At 44.6% G+C, this 18,913-nt stretch overlaps 1 protein-coding gene across 4 annotated transcripts in view; it reads left to right on the forward strand.

Annotated features, from left to right (window-relative positions):
- Positions 1–2,215: 2,215 nt before the first annotated feature.
- Positions 2,216–18,913, forward strand: part of MAP3K4 (mitogen-activated protein kinase kinase kinase 4) — a 105,152-nt gene continuing 88,454 nt past the window's right edge. Inside the window, exon 1 of one of the 4 annotated variants that reach the window (XM_061428486.1) lies at positions 2,216–2,506. In XM_061428486.1, coding sequence (XP_061284470.1) covers positions 2,379–2,506 — 128 coding nt within the window. In that variant the 5' untranslated portion in view covers positions 2,216–2,378. The remainder of the gene's footprint in view (positions 2,507–18,913) is intronic. The other 3 variants (XM_061428487.1, XM_061428484.1, XM_061428485.1) reach the window with 3 other exon arrangements.

Here is an 18,913-nt window from a genome sequence, read left to right on the forward strand (position 1 = left end):
AGGATCTTTAGTTGCAGCACGTGGGCTCTATTTCTCTGACCAGGATCGAACCTGAATCCCCTGCATTGGGAGCACAGAGTCTTAACCACTGGACCAACAGGGAAGCCCCTCAAAATATTAAAATACTTGAAAGGTTCATTAGTGAGAATAAAGTGCAGTGATTTGGTCATATCACTATTTCAAAAGAAAATCTGAAATTCAGTAAGAATGTATCAGTTTTCTTTTGAAATAATGGTATGACTAAGTCATTTTATTCAGACCCATCTGTGTAAAGCAACATTGTCCCCTTCAAGCTCCTCCCAGTTTACTTTTCTCCATGCCAGTAATCACTGATATGTTAAGTATTCACTTGTTTTTTTATTTATTTATTTTTCTGTCTCTTGTTCGCATCCCCTTACTCAACTAGGAAGTGAACTCTACCAGGAAAAGACTTTGTTTTGCTTACCCCTATACTGCCAGCATCTAGCTTAGCTCCTGGCACACATGGATTTAATAAGTACTTGTTGAATGAATGGTGTTGAATAAATACAATGAATTTCAATTTGGAAATTCAGCACTATCAGGTCATAGAATAATAGACTATCTTAATAGAGAACATTAATAATTTTAAAATTAAATTAAAAAGCAGAGACATCACTTTGCCCACAAAAGTCCGTATAGTCAAAACTATGGTTTTTCCAAAGCTATGGTCCAGCTCTCATGAATGTGAGAGTTGGACCATAAAGAAGGCTGAGTGCCGAACTGATGCTTTTGAACTGTGGTTTAGAGAAGACTCTTGAGAATCCCTTGGACTGCGAGATCAAACCAGTCAGTCCTAAAGGGAATCAACCCTGAATATTCACTGTAAGGCCTGAGGCTGAAGCTGAAGCTCCAATAGTTTGGCCACCTGATGCAAAGAGCCAACTCACTGGAAAAGACCCTGATGTTGAGAAAGACTGAGGGCAGGAGGAGAAGGGGACGACAGAGGATGAGATGGTTGGATGGCATCACCGACTCAATGGACATGGGTTTGAGCAAACTCTGGGAGATGGTGAAGGACAGAGGAGCCTGACGTGCTGCAGTCCACGGGGTCACAGAGTCAGACACAACTGAGTGACTGAACAACAACAAAACAGAGGATATAGACTGAAACAGTTGTTAAACTACAGAGAAATTTCTGTAAAGTACTGAGTGCACATTAGCTAATTTCACATATACATGCGAAATTCACAAATATGTATATACAATATAATGAACTTTTGAATGTGATACAGCTAACTGGCCTTTAATTGTATCTAAAATTTTTCATCTTGGCCACTCTTCTTACCAACATTTAGTCAATAAGTGTATCTTACATAGTCAAGCTCCACCGAATGAGCTTCTGAACACCAGCGCATTTGAATGAATAGACATGTACTTAATTTTCAATGATGCTTTTTTTGAGTTAAGTCTGAACTTCACCTTTAGGGACATTTATTTTGTTAAGCCTTGCAACTTAAAGCCGTGAACCCTGACATGCTCTTTGAGTAAAAGATGCGGTGGAATTTCAACAGTTGTTTCTTTGACTCTGAAATAATCTTTGGAACATCTCCTCGGTGTAGGAGCACTGCAACGCCAGTGTCTGCAAGATCCATACTCCCTTCTTGTGATGCTGAGGTCAGGAGGTTAGATAAGCATTCTTTCCCGCCCTGTAGAGAGCGGGGCGACTTGAAGGTTCTGCGTTTCCAGAGTCTTACTTGTGCTGAAGACGGCGCTTTCAAAGCATAGCGCTCCCCTAGACCCCTCCCAGGACCCCCAGGACCCCCAAAGCTCCGGCGCCCGCGCATGAATGACCAGCGTTGCATCCATCCATCCCTGTCTCTGGACGACGGCCTGTCTGTTTGGCTACGATCGCCCTGCTGAAGTTTACAAAGCACTGGAACGTCTGGAACCGCCGCCTCGCCGAGGCCGCGCCGCCCTGCGCGGGGTGCACGCCCAACGCTGACCGACCACCTGGGCGCACCGGCGCGCACCGCCCGCAGCACACTGATCAGCTGCGCGAAGCCAGACGGCGGCGCCGCGACCCCGACCGGCCGGCCCGCGCCCGCAGCCCTGCCCCGGGCTCCCGCCTTCCCGCCCTCCCGCGCAGGGCTGCTCTCGCCGCCGCCGCCGCGCCCGTAGCCCGGGGAAGCTTGTCCCTCGCCATCCGCCGCCCGCGGAAGCGTGTCCCTCGCCGACCGCCGTAGCCCGGCGCTGGCCGGCCGCCGTCTCCAAGATGGCCGCGGCGCGAGCGGCTCCCGCGGCGGGCTAGCGCGGCGGGGGCGGAGCCGAGCCCCTCCCGCACCCCCGGGGCGCCCCGGGCCCCCCGCGCCCGCCTGCCGCTCGCTGCCCGCCGCGGCCATGCGGGGCCCTGCGCACGGATGAGAGAAGCCGCCGCCGCCGCCGCGCCGGTGCCGCCGCTCGCCTGCGCCGTCACCTCAGCCGCCATGGAGGAGCCGCCGCCGCCTCCGCCGCCAGAGCCTGAGCCCGAGCGCTGCCGGGCGGCGAGGTGAGCGCGGCGGGCCCGGCGCCCAGAGCCGGGCGCGCCCTGGCCCGAGGGGGGCGTGGGGTGTCGGGGTGTTTTGGGGGGCCCTCCGCTTCCCGCCAGGTGCTGCGGGAGCATCCAGGGGGCCGCCGGGGCGCAGCCCGGGGCGGTACCCGGGGCGGGCGGGCAGGGCGGCCGAGTCGCGCGGCCGGGGCGCCGCGGGGTCCGCGGGAGCGCCCATCCCGCCGGCCTCGCTGCGGCTTCCCATGCTCGCGGGGGGCGCGCTGGGAGACCCCCCACCCCCTGCCCCGCGCTGCAGCCGCGACCCTCGTCTCCAGCGAAAACGCTGCCTCCCCTGCGCCCCCCCTCTCCGAGGCAGGGTGGACGCTCGCGAAGCAGATACACGCTGGTTGTGTCCGTTCTCCTCTTGCCGTCCGTTTTTGTCCACCGCCCCGCCATCCCCGAGGGTGCCTGCTGAGAAACTGCATTTAAGCTCTGCAAACAGGTTGCTTTCTTTTTCCGAGGGCACCCCCCCCCCCCCCTTCCCCGGCCGTCGGTAGGAGCCCGGTGCAGGCGGTTGCTCGCACGTGCATATCAAGTAAAGGACCGATTTGTGCCCAACTTGGCTCCCCCGCCACCACCCCCGCGGGAAAGTTCCAAGATGGAACTTTGGTACCCAAAGCGTGCATGTGGCGTTCGGTTCCCCTGGAGACTGTGTTCCGCAATGATTATGCCGTTTTAGTGACTGGGAGACGGAAACGCACCATAACCCAGGAGCACTCCGCTCCTCTTGCGTGCCTCTGTTTGTCCATTCAAATGCCCTCTTACCCCCTGTCCTCTGCATCGCCCCGTATAAACTTGGAGACTGCTGCCCCCTGTCCCTGTAAGGAAAATAACTTCCACATCTGCTCCTGCATCTTAACTGTCTTGCTGTATAGTTGCAGGAATAAAGGAGTTAAGTGTCCTTTTTCCTCCTCAAAGAAGTTTTAAAAGTCCGTAGCTGTAGTTTGAACCGAATACAGGAACCACATTCGTGCTTGTTATGACCCAGTCGGCCCAAACAGATGTGTTTTTTTTTATAAGCTGTGAAGAAAGTCCTCCTTCATTTTCCTTCATTCCAAACTCCTGAGATACTCTGGTGAACTTTTAGGGAACAGCTTCTCTAAGTCATGATACGTGGTGCAATGAGAATTTGTTTGGGTCCTTTGGAATGTATCTAACATTTTTAGAGCTTTTGTCAGAAAGTTTGTGCATTTGTTAGTAGAGTCATTCTTGAGTATTTTGACCCCTGTAAGGTTCTCTTTAAAAATAATAGTAGCGAGCCCTTATCCCTTAAAACATGCTGTTTCTTTTGCTTATGTTAATCATTTAATCTTGACCAACAGCCTTATGAGGTATGTCCTATTACTGTCTCTTTTCAAGATGAGGAAACTGAGGCACAGTGTTAATTGTTTTGTCCAGGCTTTCACAGCTAGTGCTTGAGCTCAGGTCTGGCTGCACTTTCCCTGTGTCTGATCCCTATAAAAAGGAGATGTGATTTCATGATACAAATGAGCAAATCAGAAGTTGTAAGTCTGTGCAGCTGTACTCTGGGAAAAAATGGATGTGAGCATTCTTAAGTAAAAGTAAAAGGAACAGAGAGAATTGAAAATGTGCTGTTAAAAATGACTTTCTCTAATGATGAAAAGAAACGTTGAGTTTTCAGCCAGGTCTCTGTCTTTGTTATAGTAGAAATAGGTCAGGATAATGGGCTTCATCCAACTTCAAGTGAGCAGCAGTGTACGGAACAAGCAGATCTTAGAAATATTTTTCTTAGCAACATTGCAGTTAATTTTACAATAGCAAATCTGTAAAGCATTACTTGACAGAGCTGTTATTTTCTCTTCTGTACATTCTCATTGTTACCACCACCTCTTCAGTGTGCAGAGCTGACCTCTGACCAGTTTACTGTAGATCATTAGTAGATGATGTTTCAGGGCTTCTGCAGTTGTTTGTTTGAATCTCTGCTGTTTGTGTTTTTAGCCATTTCAGAGAAGCTTGGTGTGCATTTTCAAATAATGTAGGATGCCACACTTGGCCACACTGGGAACCAGTATCGTGCCTTGTGCTACTAGGTTAACTGGTCTGGGGACAGACCAGAGTGAAGCTCACCGTCTGCCATCTTTGTTCACGTGCTTCATGGCGGTGTGTCATTGATCAGGAAGGCTGATCTAATGCACAGGTCTTTGGTGGAAAGCAGGCCTGCACACGTTGGCCAGGGCTGCAGGGTGGCAGGTGCCAGCCCAGCACATCTGCTCAGCGCCTGCTGACGTGAGAGTTATGCAATGACCGGGGAACACAGGCAGGTTGAGAGGTGATCGTGCGCTTACAGTGTTCCTGCCTGTTGTCATTCGTGGATACCTCTTGTCCTTGTTTTTGATAAATAATTCATGATAAGGATAGAGCAGTTGTTATTGTTAGTGATTAAACTTAGGAGTAAATAAGCATTTCTTAACAATTTCTTTTTTAAGCTTCTGGGTCAGTTGTAGGAGGATCCCGAAATTATCAGGAGAGCTATTAAAACTGATCTGGAACGGTTTACTTTTGTGATTTCTTGAATCAGCACTTTAAAAAGCACCGATCTTAGCTACTAAAAGCTGATTGGAGACTGCTGCTGTGTTCTGTAAGCTTTCATAAAAATATTTACGTTAAAAATAGCCCCATTATTCTTGTTTATTGACTGTGTAAAGTGCAGGTTACTTGAAATAACTTTTTGAAACCAGTGACTTTATTATTTACTGTAATATAGTTCTCATAAGTTTATTTGAAGAAAATAGGTCTCGTTGCTAAAAAAGAAGTACTTGGCTGTCCCATCACTCCTAGGTGATTTGACCCTGTCTCTCCACCTCAGTGCGCCCTTGGAGCCTGCTTGTCTCAGCCCTGACATGGGATGTCCCTCCCTATGTGTTCTCGCCAGTGGAACCCACCTTGTTTAGCAGCAGGCTCTCCTGGCCACATCAGTGATGGGCGTGGCGTGAGACCCTTACAGGGGGCGCTAACCACTGACTGGGGTGGCTTTAGGCAGAGAAGCAGTTAACAAAGGACTCCAGCGATGCAGAAGCTCCCCCTTCATGTTCTGAAATGGGGACCTCTGTCTCTCGGGAAGGACTCTGTGGTTCCCTTTGATTGTCATGTCCTCAGAAGCCTCTTCTGCTTCCTCCGTCTGTGTTCTCTGGGTGTCTTGTAGATCTGGTTCTGAGCCCTGCTGAAATACGGGAATAGAAAGGCTTGATTGCTTACTGCATGCGTTTGCCTTAATAACTTCCTGTTACGTCATAATTCCTCATTCCTCAGAGATGATCGTTTTTCACTCATAGCAGTCTGTTGTTTCAGCCTTCTCGTTTGACCAGGTGGTTTGTATTCTTTTTAAAGACACTTTGATGCCACCAGCGGGTAGGCCATTGGAAATGATTTCTTTAAGGAGTGGAGGAGATGTTAGAAAGGGAGTTTGGCCAGGGACTGCGGTGGGTCTTTAAAAGCTGGCGTTCCCTGGGCAGGATAAGGTAAGCAAGGTCCAGGCATGGAGCTTCAGCTCCCACCTGGCTTCATCTGTGCCTGGTGGCTCAGTGTACCCTCTTGCCAAAGTATAATTAAGAGATTGGTCAGCATGATGTCAGCAAGGGAAATTAGTGGAATGATCTTAGCGACTGATGTTACCACACCAAGTTGGCTTGCAGCCCTGTTGGGCATACCCCCTGCTCCCAGGATGAGAGGCATGTGACAGAGTCTTACTCTTAGGCTTTCATTACCGTAGACTTCACACATGCTGCTTTTTTCCCCCATTGATCACTTGTTATTCAGTCACTAAGTTGTGTCCGACTCTGTGACCCTATGGACTGCAGCATGCTGGGCTCCTCTGTGCTCCACTGTCTCCTGGAGTTTGCTAAACTCATGTCCATTGAGTCGGTGATGTTATCCGATCATCTCATCCTCTGTCGTCCCCTTCTCCTCCTGCCTTTAGTCTTTCCCAGCATCAGGGTCTTTTCCAGTGAGTCGGCTCTTCCAATCAGGTGGCCAAAGTACTGGAGCTTCAGCATCAGCATCAGTCCTTCCAATGAATATTCAGGGTTGATTTCCTTTAGAACTGACTGGTTTGATCTCATTGCAGTCCAGGGGACTCATTGATCACTAACTTCCCTCAGTTGGTTAAGTTATAGTGTGTTTGTTTTTAACTTTTCAGTTCAGTTCAGTTCAGTCGCTCAGTCGTGTCCGACTATTTGCGACCCCATGAATCGCAGCACGCCAGGCCTCCCTGTCCATCACCAGCTCCCAGAGTTCACTCAGACTCACGTCCATCAAGTCAGTGATGCCATCCAGCCATCTCATCCTCTGTCGTCCCCTTCTCCTCCTGCCCCCAATCCCTCCCAGCATCAGACTCTTTTCCAATGAGTCAACTCTTCGCATGAGGTGGCCAAAGTACTGGAGTTTCAGCTTTTAGCATCATTCCTTCCAAAGAAATCCCAGGGCTAATCTCCTTCAGAATGGACTGGTTGGATCTCCTTGCAGTCCAAGGGACTTTCAAGAGTCTTCTCCAACACCACAGTTCAGAAACATCAATTCTTCGGCGCTCAGCCTTCTTCACAGTCCAACTCTATACATGACCATTGGAAAAACCATAGCCTTGACAAGACGGACCTTTGTTGGCAAAGTAATGTCTCTGCTTTTGAATATGCTATGTAGGTTGGTCATAACTTTCCTTCCAAGGAGTAAGCGTCTTTTAATTTCATGGCTGCAGTCACCATCTGCAGTGATTTTGGAGCCCCCCAAAATAAAGTCTGACACTGTTTCCACTGTTTCCTCATCTATTTCCCATGAAGTGATGGGACCGGATGCCATGATCTTCGTTTCCTGAATGTTGAGTTTTAAGCCAACTTTTTCACTCTCCACTTTCACCTTCATCAAGAGGCTTTTTAGTTCCTCTTCACTTTCTGACATAAGGGTGGTGTCATCTGCATATCTGAGGTTTTAACTTTTAGTCTTCCTTTAATTAGATTATGACAAATCTTGCTTTTCCTGCTTTACTTTGAAGTATATTGTATCCTTGTCCCTTAAAGACAAGGGTTTTTAAAAACCGTCAGTGGTAGATTTTTGCTAATGGTAAGCCTCAGAGGATCACCTACCTTCTCCACCCTCCCCATAATCCACTCCTCTTACCCGGAGCCCCGCTCCCCTGCCCCAAAGAGCCCTGTGGCTAGTTTCTGGAAAAGGTGTGGCAAAGATTGTTGGTGCTTTCCTAAAATGCTTTTTGTCTCTTGTGAGTGTTGTGTTTAAAAAAGATCATGATGGCATGTGGTTTTTCTGGATTTAAGTCATATAATTAAGTGTAAAAACCTTAGACCCACATAAAAAAATTCTGTGCAGCTATTACTAAAAAACCACGTTTTTAAGGTGTATTCAGTGACATGGGGAAATGCTCGTGATCTAATTCCTCTAAGTCTTCACACCAGTGGAACCTGTTACCGTTGTTAAAAAGATTCCCTGGGCACTTCTGGTTTATGCTGTGCTCAGTAGAGGGCAGGGCACACAGCAGCACGAGCCGGGTGTGGCAGCCAACCCGTGAGGTGTCTGCTCAGGTCACACGCATTTCCCCACCAGCTCGGCCTGTCCACGCTGTCTTGCCACCCCACGTGGCCGCCCCTCTCGTGACCCCGTGGCAGAGACGGAGCTGCCCTTGTCCTCCACTGCCTGGCTGTAGGGATGGCACTTGATGAGAGCTAGGCCCCTGGAGCTCTTTACTAGGATCTTTCAGATGGGAGCTGGAGGACAGAAAAGCTGTTTATAGTAACTGAAACAACTCCTGCGCAGTCATGAGCCTGGAGGTAGCTCCCTGGAACTCTAGTCACTGTCTCAGAGAGAAGTAGTCTGGTTTCAGAGTAACCAAGAGAAGTCGTCGGCCGCTGTCCTCTTCTGCTACATTCATTCCCATTTTCTCTTGAGAATTCAACGTGAATTAATAAATCCCTTTATTTTTGTTTAAACTGTTAATATAAATTTGAGTTAAAACCTTTATACTTAGTGTGATCCTATTAAAACAAAAAGTGTATATGTGTTTAGAAAATAGGTCAAAGGGATACATGGTACTTTTTTCCTAAAATTTTTCATAGGGAATGTTGCATGCTTTTATTTCACAATAAAAAGAGAACCTAACTTACTGTACATTTATAAGTTTAAGTCTCTCTACTTTGCATTGTTCCTAAAATTGAAATTGATGAGATTCTATATGCTATACAAAGGGAGTGCTGTGGCCAAATTTTAAGTTAATTTAAATTTTCTTTTTAAGAATTTTGAATATATGAATTATCTGAGAGGACTGTATCCAGTTGATTTTCTTTAAGTACTCATGGCATAGGCAGTATGCAAATTTGTTTTTGACCTCTAAGATCATTTGTTGTATTTTGCAGACATTGATAGACTTACTAGTCTCATGGATCATGTGGATGCCAAATGTTTATAAGGTAGCAGGGAAAGCTATTAAGAATATATTAGGCATTCTTTTAAAAGCATTTTATAAGTGGAGTTCATTTCAGCGTAATTTCAAAAGAAATAAGCCTTCTGTGGAAAAAAGTGGATACTAAGCTTTGTTTTCAGTGGAACTTTTTTTTTTTTTTTTCCTTTTTGTACATGAGCAGGCTATTTGAGGATACTGCTGAACTGTAGAATGTTCTGAACAGGGCTTATTAGAGGACAGCTAGTTTAGAGATGTAAAATTAACAAATCGTCAACCTTTTTAGTCTTTCAGAAATATTTTGGAAGAAGATTGAATACATGCGTTATTTTTATTGTACCATTAAACATTCTGAAGTCTTTATGTGGGAACATAAAAATGTAGGTGTAACTTGGTTTCCTCACTAAGTGGTTATAGTTAGTCTTTTGAATGTTTAAGTATTTAGTTCTTACTCCAATACGGAATCGAGCTCTTACTGTTTTGTTGCAAGTCTTACAGATGGAGGGACTCTTGGTGTGCATTTAGTCCTGCTTTGCATTGCTTGTAGACTTTCAGGAGGTTAGAGCCCAAAGGGAGCTTGGGGATCATCTGGGCGGTGCCCTTTGTTTAGAGGTGAGAAGGCCAGCCCGGAGAGGCTGCGGCTTCCCCGAGGTCTCCCTGCTCTTGCTCCCCTTTGCTTCTGTCAGACTGTGCTCCCTTTAAGGTCCAAAGCTCAAGGTGCTGTTCACCTCAGACCTGCACAGCAAACACAGTGAAATACTGTGTTTTCTGGATTAACTGGACTTTATAGGATGGAACAGCGATGAAGGATTTTTAGGGGGAAAAAAAGCAAAAAAAAAAAAAGAAAAGGAACAAACCCTACCCTGAAATCCCCCCAAACTCATTGTACACAACTTTTCCCCCCAAACTCATTGTACACAACTTTTTCCCCCAAACTCATTGTACACAACTTTTTCCCCCGTGAAGCTTTACTTCAGTCTTTCAGGCTCCCAGAATAAAGAGGAGCCAGTGCTCAGACCTTTTTAGACATCTCACTCTTCTTTCCAGTACTTGGTCTTTAGGCCAAGGCGGCTGTAAGATGGTAATTTCTGTCCTGGGGTGGTGATTCTGGCTGCAGTTGTGACCTGTGGGAGGAAGTGTATTTTACAACAGCGTGTGGGTGCTGTGTAACTGAAATAAAAACTTATGGAACAGTGCTTGACCTTATACAATATACTCTAGTAATTCTCATTTTTGTTCTCTTCTGTAAAAAGATTGTTCATCATGACTCATTAAATTGATGTTATCATCCACAAGTCGGTTGTGACCCTCACTTTGAAAAGCATGGCTCCACCGAAATTAAGGGAAGCTGCTATTATGCCTTGTCCCTTGAGACTGAGTCAGGAGAGCAGCAGTGTTTGCCACTAAGTGATCTAAAGGCATTTTGAAGAAGCCAGGCATGTTAGGATCTGGCTATTTTCTTCCTTGAAAACAGTGTTGTTTCCCACAGGCAAGAATAAGAATGCATCTTAATCTTTGTCTCCCAAGGTCGTTCTCTTGGTTGCTTATCCTTAAACATAAGACTTGTAAAGATGAGTTTAAAATTTAGTGTAAGTTTTGGAGTAATATTGGGATTGGAATATATGAATATTTTAGTTAATTTGTTCATTTTTCTCTGAAACACTAACATATATTTATTTATTTATTTATTTTTCCCAATGGACTTGTCCTCAAGAAAAGGTAAAAAAGAAACTCATTGTCTCCTGCTCTGTGTGTGTGTGTGTGTGTGTTAGGGTACAGCAGCTTTCACTGCAGTGAAGTGTATTTTTAAGAAAACGGTGACCTGGGGTGTTATTTCTACCCGGTCACCTCTTCCTCCTGTCCCTGGTCTTCTCTGAGGCATTGCTCACCACAGGGTCAGCCTTTCCTTAACCTTGTACCCTTCCACCCATGTCTGCGTGCCTGCCCAGGCCTGTCCGACTCTTTGTGACCCTTTAAAGTGTGGCCCGCCAGGCTCCTCTGTCTCTTTGAGATTTTCCAGGCAAGAACACTGGAGTGGGTTGCCATTTCTTTCTCCAGGGGATCTTCCCAACCCAGGGATCGAACCCAGGTCTCCTGTGTCTCCTGCATTGCAGACAGGATTCTTGACCTCTTGAGGCATTGATTAGATTAGGTCCTTCTGTTAAAAGTCTTCCTGGTCCCCATGGTTTTCTGCCATGTTCTAGTGTCTCAGCATTTGTGATTATCCATTTGTGTGAATGTTTTTTTTGTTGTCTGTTGGCCTTAGTAGACATCAGACTGCAGAAGGGCAGAGGCGTGGTTGTTTGGCTCATCTCGGGTCCCAGCTCCTGGCGTAGTGTCGTGGTGGTCAGTTGGCCCTCTTGTCGGGTGGAGGAGGCAGTGGCTGTAGTGGGGAGAGCACATGGGCATTGGTACTAGAGTGAGTGTGTATTAGTCTAGACAGACAGGCTTTGAGCCTTACCTTCTGATGACCAGCCTGTTAAATACTGGGGAATTATTTAACCTCTTTGCGATTCAGTTTCCGTATTTGAAAAGCAAATAATAATAGCACCTACTTCCTAGGTTGTTACTAAACTAGAAGAGCCAATCACCTTTTACAAAAAGTACCCAGTAATTTTTAGCTATCACTATTACATTTTTTTCTTCTTTTAATTTTTTTCTTTTAAAGTGATAAGGGGGGAAGTCCATCGTAATTAGTTTTCATAAAAGGCCATCAAGTGTGCTTTGAGGCTACATATATTTTAAAACAGTTGCAATAATCTTTATCCAGGAAACATTTGTTTTTCTGTGTCTGTGGAAGTCATAAATGAGGATTTGGGGACCCGGCTTTTCCAGATTCCCTCTTTTGCTTCAGCTATAAAAATTTTGCGTAGTACTCCTAAAGGTACTTGGAATTCTGACCCACGGATCATAAATCACGCTACTAAAATCAGAAGTGTAATACTATAGGTTGAATGACTCCTTGAGGTCATTAGGTATAGCTCAGTCTTTTTTCTCTAGAACTTCTTTTTAGGTTTTTGGTTTAACTTGACATGTCTTTACGACTTAGGTTAGTACCGTTTTCATTTTTTAAAATGTTGTGCATTATGTTTAAAAGTATTGCTTTCCAAATTGATCTAGCTATTATTGCCTTAGAAAAGTGAATGAGATTACTTTTCTTAATCAGTTAGAAATCTCTGATTATAAAAGCAACGCATGTCAATTGTAGAAAAGTCTGAGAAGTATAAAGAAGAAAATAGTCATAATCCTACTGTCTAGAAATAGTCACCGCTAACATTTTGGCATATTTCTTTCCTGGGCTTTATCTCTTATCTGTGTGTGTGTGTGAGAGAGATTTACCTATGTAAGTTTATATGTGTAAGTCCTTCCTCCGTACAGTTTAGCTTGGTGTGCTTAGTTGCTTAGGCGTGTATGACTGTCTGCGACCCTGCGGACTGTATGTGGCCCACCAGGCTCCTCTGTCCATGGGATTCTCCAGGCAAGAATACTGGAATGGGTTGCCCTTCCCTTTTCCAGGGGATCTTCCCAACCCAGGGATCGAACCCAGGTCTCCTGGATTGCAGGTAGATTCTTTACCGTCTGAGCCCCATTAGTAGCTAGCATATCATGAACACTTTCCCATGTTATAAACATATTTAATGGCAAGCACTATTCCTCATTATCAGTATGCTGTAATTTAATTGCTTTTGAATTACTTTCACAACAGTTCTGTCAGTCCTGATTCAACCCACTGGTATGATCTCAGAGTGGTTTAAACAGGCCGTCGGGAGCCTGTCCCTGAAAGTACATGGGAGAGTCCTTCTCCTCAGGCCCAGAGGTGGCCCTTCTTTGCTGGAGACAGGCACCCTGGCCTGGAGCTGATGCCCTGTGCTCTCGAGGAAGCAGCTCAGGGAAAGAAGCCCCTCTGTGGGTGATGGAAAACGTAAGAGAAGGACGCGGCGATCCTTCCTACAGGGCGCTTGGCGTGGTCTTGGTCTGCCAGGGGCAACCCCTGTTGCTGCCTCCTGCCTCCCCTTGAGGGTTCCGTCAGGGTTCTGTTCCCGGAAGTGCTTCTGATCTCAGTTAATCTAACCAGTCTTTTGTCCGGCTATTTGAGGTGTTTCCATTTCTTTTGCTGTTATAAGCAGCAATATTATGAGTGCTCTTTTTGGCTCAGTCTTTGTGTATACCCAAGATATTTTATTAGAATAAAATCCTGGAAATGGAATCGCCTTATTAAAGAGTATGCATATATTTATGTTAGGTATAATCTGTTCCTCTCTAAGTACAGAATTTTACATATTGAATTATATATAAAATAGAGGCAACTATATAGGCTGTTGGCAGAGTTTGATAATACAAAGATAAAAGAGAAAGGGAGGCTAGTGACCAGTTAGGTGGGACCTGGTAGATTCCTTCAGGTTTTTTTTTTTTTTAGTTTTAGATTTTTGGGCAACATTTGCTTTTATATTGTGTAAGGCGGACGTTTGATACATATGACACATGAAGCAGGATTTGGCATCTAGAAGCGAATGTGCTCTTGCGGAGATGAGCTTTGTGACAGAGAGCAGTGCCCTACAGATCCCTTCTGCCCGGCCACTGCCCCTCCTCTCCTCGTCGCCCTGACACCTAGCGACATTTTACATCTTTCATGAGACGTGATGTTCATGAGATTCATCTGTTTTCTGAGTGATGTGCTGTGCTCAGTCGCTCAGTCGTGTCTGACTTTGTGACATCGTGTCTGACTGTAACCTGCCAACTCCTCTGTCTGTGGGATTCTCCAGGCAAGAATACCTGAGTGGGTTGCCATTTCCTTCCCCAGGGGATCTTTCCAACCCAGGGATTGAACCCAGGTCTCCCACGTTGCAGACAGATTCTTTACTGTCTGAGCCATCAGGGAAGCCCAAGAATACTGGATTGGGTAGCCTATCCCTTCTCCAGGGGATCTTCCCGACATAGGAATGGAACCGGGGTCTCCTGCATCGCAGGTGGATTCTGAGCTACTGTATTTTTGTTGCTTTAAAGTGTTGCATTGTGTAAATGTGTCACAGTGTATTTTATTCACTCAGGGTTTTGGGGAGGGTTGTTTTTCATTTTGCTTTTTTTTTTTTCACCATTGTAATCATTTTTAAGTGTTCAGCTCAGTAGTGTTTAAGTATATTCATTCAGGCTGCTGTGTGGCAAGTCTCTAGAACTCTTCATCTTGCGAAAGGAGACTCTGTGCCCAGTAATTAACAACTCCCATCTCCTCTACCCCAAGCCCTGATGCAGGAAGCTTTCTGAGGTGGCGAACTCCCTAGACTCAGATTTGGCTAGAATGACGGAGGCCCTGAATTTCAATGCAAGTCACTTTGTGAGAAGACTTGTCAATATATCCCTGCACAAAGTTGCCACTCAGATCAGATCAGTTGCTCAGTTGTGTCCGACTGTTTGCGACCCATGAATTGCAGCACGCCAGGCCTCCCTGTCCATCACCAACTCCTGGAGTTCACTCAGACTCAACGTCCATCAAGTCAGTGATGCCATCCAGCCATCTCATCCTCTGTCATCCCCTTCTCCTCCTGCCCCCAGTCCCTCCCAGCATCAGAGTCTTTTCCAATGAGTCAACTCTTTGCATGAGGTGGCCAAAGTACTGGAGTTTCAGCTTTAGCAACATTCCTTCCAAAGAAATCCCAGGGCTGATCTCCTTCAGAATGGACTGGTTGGATCTCCTTGCAGTCCAAGGGACTTTCAAGAGTCTTCTTCAACATCACAGTTCAAAAGCATCAATTCTTCGGCACTCAGCCTTCTTCACAGTCCAACTCTCACATCCATGCATGACCACAGGAAAAACCATAGCCTTGACTAGACGGACCTTTGTTGGCAAAGTAATGTCTCTGCTTTTGAATATGCTATGTAGGTTGGTCATAACTTTCCTTCCAAGGAGTAAGCGTCTTTTAATTTCATGGCTGCAGTCACCATCTGCAGTGATTTTGGAGCCCAGAAAAATAAAGTCTGACACTGTTTCCTCTGTTTCCCCATCTATTTCCCATGAAGTGATGGGACCAGATGCCATGATCATTTTCTGAATGTTGAGTTTTAAGCCAACTTTTTCACTCTCCACTTTCACTTTCATCAAGAGGCTTTTGAGTTCTTCTTCACTTTCTGCCATAAGGGTGGTGTCATCTGCATATCTGAGGTTATTGATATTTCTCCCAGACTGGAATGCAAAAGTAGGAAGTCAAGAAACACCTGGAGTAACAGGCAAATTTGGCCTTGGAATATGGAATGAAGCAGGGCAAAGACTAATAGAGTTTTGCCAAGAAAATGCACTGGTCATAACAAACACCCTCTTCCAACAACACAAGAGCAGACTCTATACATGGACATCACCAGATGGTCAACACCGAAATCAGATTGATTATATTCTTTGCAGCCAAAGATGGAGAAGCTCTATACAGTCAGCAAAAACAAGACCTGGAGCTGACTGTGGCTCAGACCATGAACTCCTTATTGCCAAATTCAGACTGAAATTGAAGAAAGTAGGGAAAACCACTAGACCATTCAGGTATGACCTAAATCAAATCCCTTATGATTATACAGTGGAAGTGAGAAATAGATTTAAGGGCCTAGATCTGATAGATAGAGTGCCTGATGAACTGTGGAATGAGGTTCGTGACATTGTACATGAGACAGGGATCAAGACGATCCCCGTGGAAAAGAAATGCAAAAAAGCAAAATGGCTGTCTGGGGAGGCCTTACAAATAGCTGCGAAAAGAAGAGAAGCAAAAAGCAAAGGAGAAAAGGAAAGATATAAACATCTGAATGCAGAGTTCCAAAGACTAGCAAGAAGAGATAAGAGAGCCTTCTTCAGCAATCAATGCAAAGAAATAGAGGAAAACAACAGAATGGGAAAGACTAGAGATCTCTTCAAGAAAATCAGAGATACCAAAGGAACATTTCATGCAAATATGGGTTCGATAAAGGACAGAAATGGTATGGACCTAACAGAAGCAGAAGATATTAAGAAGAGATGGCAAGAAAAAAATAGAACTGTACAAAAAAGAGCTTCACGACCCAGATAATCACGATGGTGTGATCACTGACCTAGAGCCAGACATCCTGGAATGTGAAGTCAAGTGGGCCTTAGAAAGCATCACTATGAACAAAGATAGTGGAGGTGATAGAATTCCAGTTGAGCTATTCCAAATCCTGAAAGATGATGCTGTGAAAGTGCTGCACTCAATATGCCAGCAAATTTGGAAAACTCAGCAGTGGCCACAGGACTGGAAAAGGTCAGTTTTCATTCCAATCCCAAAGAAAGGCAATGCCAAAGAATGCTCAAACTACCGCACAATTGCACTCATCTCACACGCTAGTAAAGTAATGCTCAAAATTCTGCAAGCCAGGCTTCAGCAATATATGAACCATGAACTTCCTGATATTCAAGCTGGTTTTAGAAAAGGCAGAGGAACCAGAGATCAAATTGCCAACATCCGCTGGATCATGGAAAAAGCAAAAGAGTTCCAGAATAACATCTATTTCTGCTTTATTGACTATGCCAAAGCCTTTGACTGTGTGGATCCCAATAAACTGTGGAAAATTCTGAAAGAGATGGGAATACCAGGCCACCTGATCTGCCTCTTTAGAAATTTGTATGCAGGTCAGGAAGCAACAGTTAGAACTGGACATGGAACAACAGACTGGTTCCAAATAGGAAAAGGAGTACGTCAAGGCTGTATATTGTCCCCCTGCTTATTTAACTTATATGCAGAGTACATCATGAGAAACGCTGGACTGGAAGAAACACAAACTGGAATTAAGATTGCGGGGAGAAGTATCAGGAACCTCAGATATGCAGATGACACCACCCTTTATGGCAGAAAGTGAAGTTGCCACTCAGGGGTAGCTAAATTTGAGACTCCTTTCAGCCTAAGGTACAGGCTTCCCTGGTGGGTCAGTGGTAAAGAACCTGTCTGCTAATGGAGGAGACTGGAGTTCAATCCTTGGGTCAGGAAGATCCCCTGGAGAAGGAAATGGCAACCCACTCCAGTATTCTTGCCTGGAGAATCCCATGGTCAGAGGAGCCTGGTGGGCTGTAGTCCATGGGGTCGCAAAGAGTCAGAGACGACTTAGTGACTAAACAACTACTACCAGGCCGAATAGACCCCGGGAGAACTTGCATCTTAGAATTTAGTCTCCACTCACAATGAACATTTTCCCATTCCCGAACACGACGTCTTTCTCAGCTTCTTGCCTGTGAGTGGATTGGTTTCTGGGAGCCTCTCGCCTGTGAGTGGATTGGTTTCTGGGAGCCTCTCGCCTGCGAGTGGACTGGTTTCTGAGCATCAGCTGCCCTTTTCCTTTCTTTTCTCCTGCAGTGTTTCAGACAGCACTTACCTTCTGAATATTCTCTTACTCCCCTAGGCCGGTAATACCAGTATTATGTAGGAGTGTAACATAAAACATCCCCTGTCTTCAGGGAATTTATAATCTAGTTGAGAAGAGATAAGGTAAATGGAAACTTTATAATTTGTGATCTGCTGTGGAAATGGTAATAAATTTGCATCTGTCACCCGTGTGCCATCATTCAAATAGTATCACGTGTTTTCTGTAATGAGCCTGCAAACTGGGTGCATATTTTTCAGATGGAGAAAGTGAGTCTTTAAGAGACGTACCAATGTTAGTTCAGAATACCTGGACTCAGCTCATTCAGCTTTGTTATACTTCAGAGTCTGTGGTCCTTTGTTTTATATACTGTATTTTTAGTGATGAATGTGAAAGAATGTGATGAATGATTTAAATAATGGTTTGCTGTAGCAATAAGAGATCTCACAAAAATGAATAATTCCCAAGTAAATTATACAGGGGTGATAGGAGGTCCCTCTCGACAGAGGTGGGTGTGATACATTGTCCGAACATACTGTGAGCATTTGCCATCTTAGTAACAGTATTAAACCGTCATTTAAAACTGGCTCTCTCATTCCATTTTATGGTTCTGCCATAAACCATCTAAGTTATTACCAGTTTCTTTCTGTTCCAGATAGCACTACAATGAACCCCCTGGTAACACAGCTCTGTTGGCTCTTCTGGGGGCTTTTGTGAAATCATTTTCTGAATGCAGAATTAGAAAGGAGTTTGAACACATTTAAAAGTTGTAATATCTATCGTTAAACATTTTCTTCTGGAAAGATTATAAAAACGTACAGGCCACAAATCGTGCTTACCTTATGAGCGTTCTAGTTTTGAGGATTTTTTAAAGCCTTTGCTAATTTAATAGCCCAGAAAGAGCTATCTTGTTTAGAGTGTCTGGTGACTAATAATAGGTGGAACTACTTTCATGTTTTATTGGTATTTAAGTTTATTTTGTGAATTATCTCTTTTTTTGTATTTTTCAATGATTATTTTCCTATTGGTATCAGGATTTTTCTTTCCAGTTTTAATGAATCTTTTATAAATTAAGGACAGTGTTTTTTTCTCCAGTTTAACTTTTAAAATGAGTGTTATTATTTTTTATATTTTTAAATGTTCACATAGTTAAATATTTTCTTTTAAGTTTCCTTCCATTTCTTTAAAGCTAGGAAGACCAACACATGTAATTAAGGGAAAATAATTTCAGACCCATTTTTCTGGAAAAATGCAATAAGTACCATTTTCTGTGATATTTTGTGGGAAAAAAATACCATAGCTTACATGAAATGTAAGCTATAAAAGAGCTTATAGTACTGGTTTCTGTATTTTTACATCACTGTAAATCTTTTTCTAATAGCCATGCACCTAGTAGATACTGAATAAGTATCTGTTGATGGAATAAATAAGAGTTAATTCAATGAATTACCACTGGCAAGACTAATAATTTTACTGATTCTCGGCGCCTCTTCCTTTGTACTCTCTTTGTGTTCTTGTTTCCTGAGAACTTGTGAATAAAAGACAAAGGTGTGTCCTTTCTTTTAGACTCCTTATGCAAGATGTCAAGTCCTTTCTGCATC

This window comes from Bos javanicus, chromosome 9, assembly GCF_032452875.1.
Source record: "Bos javanicus breed banteng chromosome 9, ARS-OSU_banteng_1.0, whole genome shotgun sequence".
Taxonomy (NCBI): domain Eukaryota; kingdom Metazoa; phylum Chordata; class Mammalia; order Artiodactyla; family Bovidae; genus Bos; species Bos javanicus.